Source organism: Anguilla rostrata, chromosome 19 (genome assembly GCF_018555375.3).
Source record: "Anguilla rostrata isolate EN2019 chromosome 19, ASM1855537v3, whole genome shotgun sequence".
Lineage (NCBI taxonomy): Eukaryota > Metazoa > Chordata > Actinopteri > Anguilliformes > Anguillidae > Anguilla > Anguilla rostrata.
Window position 1 is genome coordinate 4,623,446 of NC_057951.1, and position 4,545 is coordinate 4,627,990.

At 55.5% G+C, this 4,545-nt stretch overlaps 1 protein-coding gene across 2 annotated transcripts in view; it reads left to right on the forward strand.

Moving 5' to 3' along the window:
• The window catches only part of LOC135245519 (G-protein coupled receptor 22-like), a 6,803-nt gene extending 2,988 nt beyond the window's left edge, over positions 1-3,815 (forward strand). The window contains exons 2-3 of one of the 2 annotated variants that reach the window (XM_064318610.1): positions 113-885; positions 2,411-3,815. In XM_064318610.1, coding sequence (XP_064174680.1) covers positions 2,412-3,794 — 1,383 coding nt within the window. In that variant the 5' untranslated portion in view covers positions 113-885; position 2,411 and the 3' untranslated portion in view covers positions 3,795-3,815. Of the gene's footprint in view, positions 886-2,410 lie in introns of both variants that reach the window. The other variant, XM_064318611.1, reaches the window with a different exon arrangement.
• Positions 3,816-4,545: the final 730 nt, after the last annotated feature.

Genomic DNA, 4,545 nt, shown 5'->3' on the forward strand with positions numbered 1-4,545 from the left:
GATATAAATGAGGCGGTTGCTATGTGACTGATGCGTCGGCTTGTGAGGGATGCTGCTTTTTTTTTTTAACGCCCCGTTTACCCTTCTGACCCCTTTACCCTTCGTCTCTCAGGAGGCTCGAAGCGAGGCGAACGGACCAGAGGGGAGACGCGGCGATCGGAGGCGCGGTCTCGGCCCCGCCCGACCCCCGCCTTCTCACCTGCTCTCGCCGGCGTACCTGAATTTGGAATCCTCCCCTGCGGAAAGGCGGACACCTCGGCAGGCGCACAGAGGCGATCGTGGTCAGGTGGTCGTGGTCAGGTGGTCGTTGGTCAGGTGGTCTCGGGTGACTTGTGTTCCGAAGCAGCGGACGGCCTCGGGACTCCGCCCTTTCGAGTCGACGGAAAGATGAGGAGAGAGCGGGAGGGGCTTGTCCGTTAGCCCGGGGACCCAACGTGTCTCAGCCCCCCCCCCAACCTACCCCCAACCTCCACCCCCACCAGGATAACAGACACTTTGCGCTGCTACTGCTAACATACTGGGAAATACACTGGGACTGAATTGAAAGCTCCTGCAGGACAAGCAAGCCAACGCTCTCCCTTGGCACGAGAGGGCGGCCGAGTCTGCTGGAGAGGAATACGGACAGCTCCCGATGGCCCGGACGGCCTGTTTGGCCCGCCCCTGCCCCAAGCGCCTCCCGTGACCAAAGGGAGTGACATCACAGGAGCCTCTGTGCCCGCCCGCCCCCCCCCGGCGGGGGCCCGAGCCAGCCGCGCGGCCTCAGAGGGGAGGGGCCTGGAGAAATGTAAATCATGTGGCCATGTGGTGACACTCTGATTGGGCCCCAGGGGAACTGGGAGTGACCTGAAAACGGACTACTGAGTCACAAGCGCCACTGAGGGAGGGGTAAGTCACAGAGCCATTTATGACCTTCACCACACACCTCCCCATTTATGACCTTCATCCTGCACATCTGCATTTATAACCTCTACCCTATACCTCCCCATTTATGACCTTCACCCTACACCTCCTCATTTATAACCTTCACAACACACCTGCCCATTCACGACCTTCAGTCAACACCTCCCCATTTATGACCTTCACCCTGGACCTCCCCATCTTTCCAGGTACGGAACTGTACAGCCAAGTCATAAATGCAGAAATAACAGACTTCATACGAGCGATGGTCATCATCTCCAGCGTAAATGGACTGCCGGCCTCTAAGTACATGTTCCTGTGTCACATAGCAATCCTATCTGCCTCGCGTTTGAAACGTTACTCTCGATAATGATCCTGAAACCACGCAGAGGCTGTTTGGGAGGCGGTATTTCTGTGTACTTACCAAAGGAGATCGTTATGTAATTCTGGCCCAGAGGAGCCATTAATGAGCAGCTTGACTTTGTGGAAAAAGACCAGCAGTTTCCCAAAGTTTACAAAACGTAGGCTGGTGCGTCCATGAAGCTTGAAATACATGCTCGATTACTTTTGGTTTTTTTACCATTTGAAGAGCAGTTTTTTTTTTTTTTTTTTTCTAAATTCTGTCAGTGTTCTAGAACCCCATTGCTTTCGATTACCAGTAGTGATTGTGACATCAGCATTAGAATGTTCACTTAAGATCATTCTAATCGCCTAATCACATATTTGTGACGCCTTAAATGGTAAAACTCCGATACAAGCAGTTGGCTGGCTGCAGGTAGCACACGTCAAACACTTTTCATAAAAACGTTTTTTTTCAAACCTACTCGCTCAGTGTCCCTTGCAGTGCGTGCAGACAGACACCACTGCAGCTCACTCCGCTGTCCAGGACTACGCTGTGCAGGGTTTAACACCACACCGAGATCAAGTGCGTGAGCTGGATATGTCATCTGATAACCTACTTTACCAGGCAGATTCATAACTGTTTGCCGCACACATCCCAGCATTCTCCACTGGCAGTATTTTGACAACACTGTTTTAAATTGTAGCTTTGCTTATTGTCAGCTTAAGTGATGAACTGTTTAACCATTTACATTGACGTTTTAGGCATTTAGCCGATTCTCTTATCCAGAGAGACTAAAAAATCAGAGCAAATGGAGAAAAGGCCTAAATCATCACCATTCCAAGTAGCGAGTAATGAGAGTGCAATGGCCAGGCCCTGACACACACCATTGGTGATAGGTAATCCTTTGTCATGAGAATTAACCTGTGGGAAGGAAAGGTAGAGAAAGGTTTTCCTTTGGGGGTGTAGGGAAATATAGGGCAGACAGGGGAAGATGTGGAAGAGGAGAATGGAAATCACGGTGGGGAACACCTGCACCTATTGTACTGTAGGTCGCTAACAGCTAAATGGTTGTAAATTATTTCCTCTTACTTGCCTTCAAAGAGTGTTTGGGTTTGACGTGAGGTAGAATTGTAACTCCCCTCTCTCCACTCTACTGCCCCCTGCTGGCAGGATGATGCGTGCCCACCCGGCGCTGGAAGAGGAGTCCACCATGAGCAACGTGACCGTGCAGGACCTGGCCGAGCCGGAGGGCGGCGCGGGGGCGGCAGCCGCGCCCTACCCCGTCAGCTTCCGGGCGTCGGTGACCAGCCTGCTGGTCCTGGAGATCGTGCTGGGCCTGAGCAGCAACCTGACCGTGCTGGTGCTCTACTGCATGAAGTCCGACCTCATCAACTCGGTCAGCAACGTGGTCACGGTCAACCTGCACGTGCTGGACGTGGCCGTGTGCGTCCTGTGCATCCCGCTGACCGTCGCCGTGGCGCTGCTGCCGCCGGGGGGCGGCGCGCCGCTCGTCTCCTGCTTCCACGAGGCCTGCGTCTCCTTCGCCAGCGTGGCCACCGCCGCCAACGTGCTGGCCATCACGCTCGACCGCTACGACATCTCCGTGCGGCCCGCCAACCGCGTGCTGACCATGGGGCGCGCCGCGGCCCTGCTGGGGGCCGTCTGGGCCGTGTCCGCCTTCAGCTTCCTGGTCCCGTTCGCCGAGGTGGGCTTCTTCAGCCAGGGCGGCGGCGGCGGCGGCGCGGGCCAGAACCGGACGACGGCGGGGCCGGCGGGGGGCCGGGGGAGCCGCTACCGCAGGGAGCCGGGGATGTACTACCACCTCCTGGCGCAGATCCCCATCTTCTGCTTCACCGCCGCCGTCATGCTCTTCACCTACGCCAAGATCATGCGGGCGCTGAACATCCGCATCGGCGCCCGCTTCCACGCCGCGCAGCGGAAGAAGGCCGCCCGCCGGAAGAAGGCCGCCGCCGCCGGCCCGGCGGCTGCGCCGCAGCAGGCCGAGGCCTCCCAGGACGGCGGTGGCGCCGCCGCGGCAACCACCACCGCCACGGCCGCGTCCGCCACCACCGGAGGAGGAGGAGGACGCAACCCGACGCTGGGCATGCGGGCGTCCGTGTCGGTGATCATCGCCCTGCGGCGGGCCGTCCGGCGGCACCGCGAGCGGCGGGAGCGGCAGCGGCGCGTGTTCCGCATGTCGCTGCTCATCGTCTCCACCTTCCTGCTCTGCTGGACGCCCATCACCGCGCTCAACGCCGCCGTGCTCGGCGCCGGCCCCGGCGCCCCCGCGCCCCAGCTGCGGCTGGCCTTCCTGGTCATGGCCTACGGCACCACCGTCTTCCACCCGCTGCTCTACGCCTTCGCCCGCCAGAAGTTCCAGAAGGTTCTGAGGAGCAAGATGAAGAAGCGCGTGGTGTCCGTCGTGGAGGCCGACCCCTTGCCCAGCAACGCCGTCATCCACAACTCCTGGATCGACCCCGAGAGGAACCGGACCGTGACCTTCGCGGGGGGCGAAATGCGGCCCAAGGGCCCCTCCTCTGAAGAGGTGCCGTGAGGGGGGGGGCCCCCCAGCACGTCCCCTTCAGGAAACAGGGCGCCCAAACTGGACAGCCCTGTCCGAAGCAGGAACGGTCACTTGTTCATACGCTGTAAATGAAATGCAGACCTGACACGAGCTGGACTGGTAAAAGTAGTACTTGTGATGAAATACAAAAAGACTACATGTTCCATCGGACACTACAAAATACGTTGTACATATTGCATGTTTTTTTTGTAAGGGTAGTAATATAAACTGAGTGCAAAGACCTGTTCGTACCATAAACATATATAAGACACATTTAAACATATCGTATAAATATATTATATGCACACAAGCAGACACACACACACACACACACATAAATATATATTGCAGTGATCTTCATAATGTTTGGGACAAAGACATTTTTTGCTTGATTTGGCTCCGTACTCTACAATTTTAGATTTGCAACCAAACATTGCACATGTGGTCAACGTGCAGATTCTCAGCTTGCCTTAAAGAGTATTTTAATTTAATCCATTTTGAATTCATTATGTAGAAATAACAGCACTTTCTATACACAGCTCTCCCACCCCCAATTTCAGAATGTCATGTTTGGGACAAATGGCTTCACAGGTGTTTCTGATTAGTCAGGTGTGTTCAATTGCTTATTTAGTGCAAGTATAAGAGAGCTTTCAGTATCTAGCCTCAATTATAAGCTTTTGATTTCCTTTGGAGTCTGTTATTGGCGTTTGTCAGTATACGGACCACAGTTGTGCCAATGAAA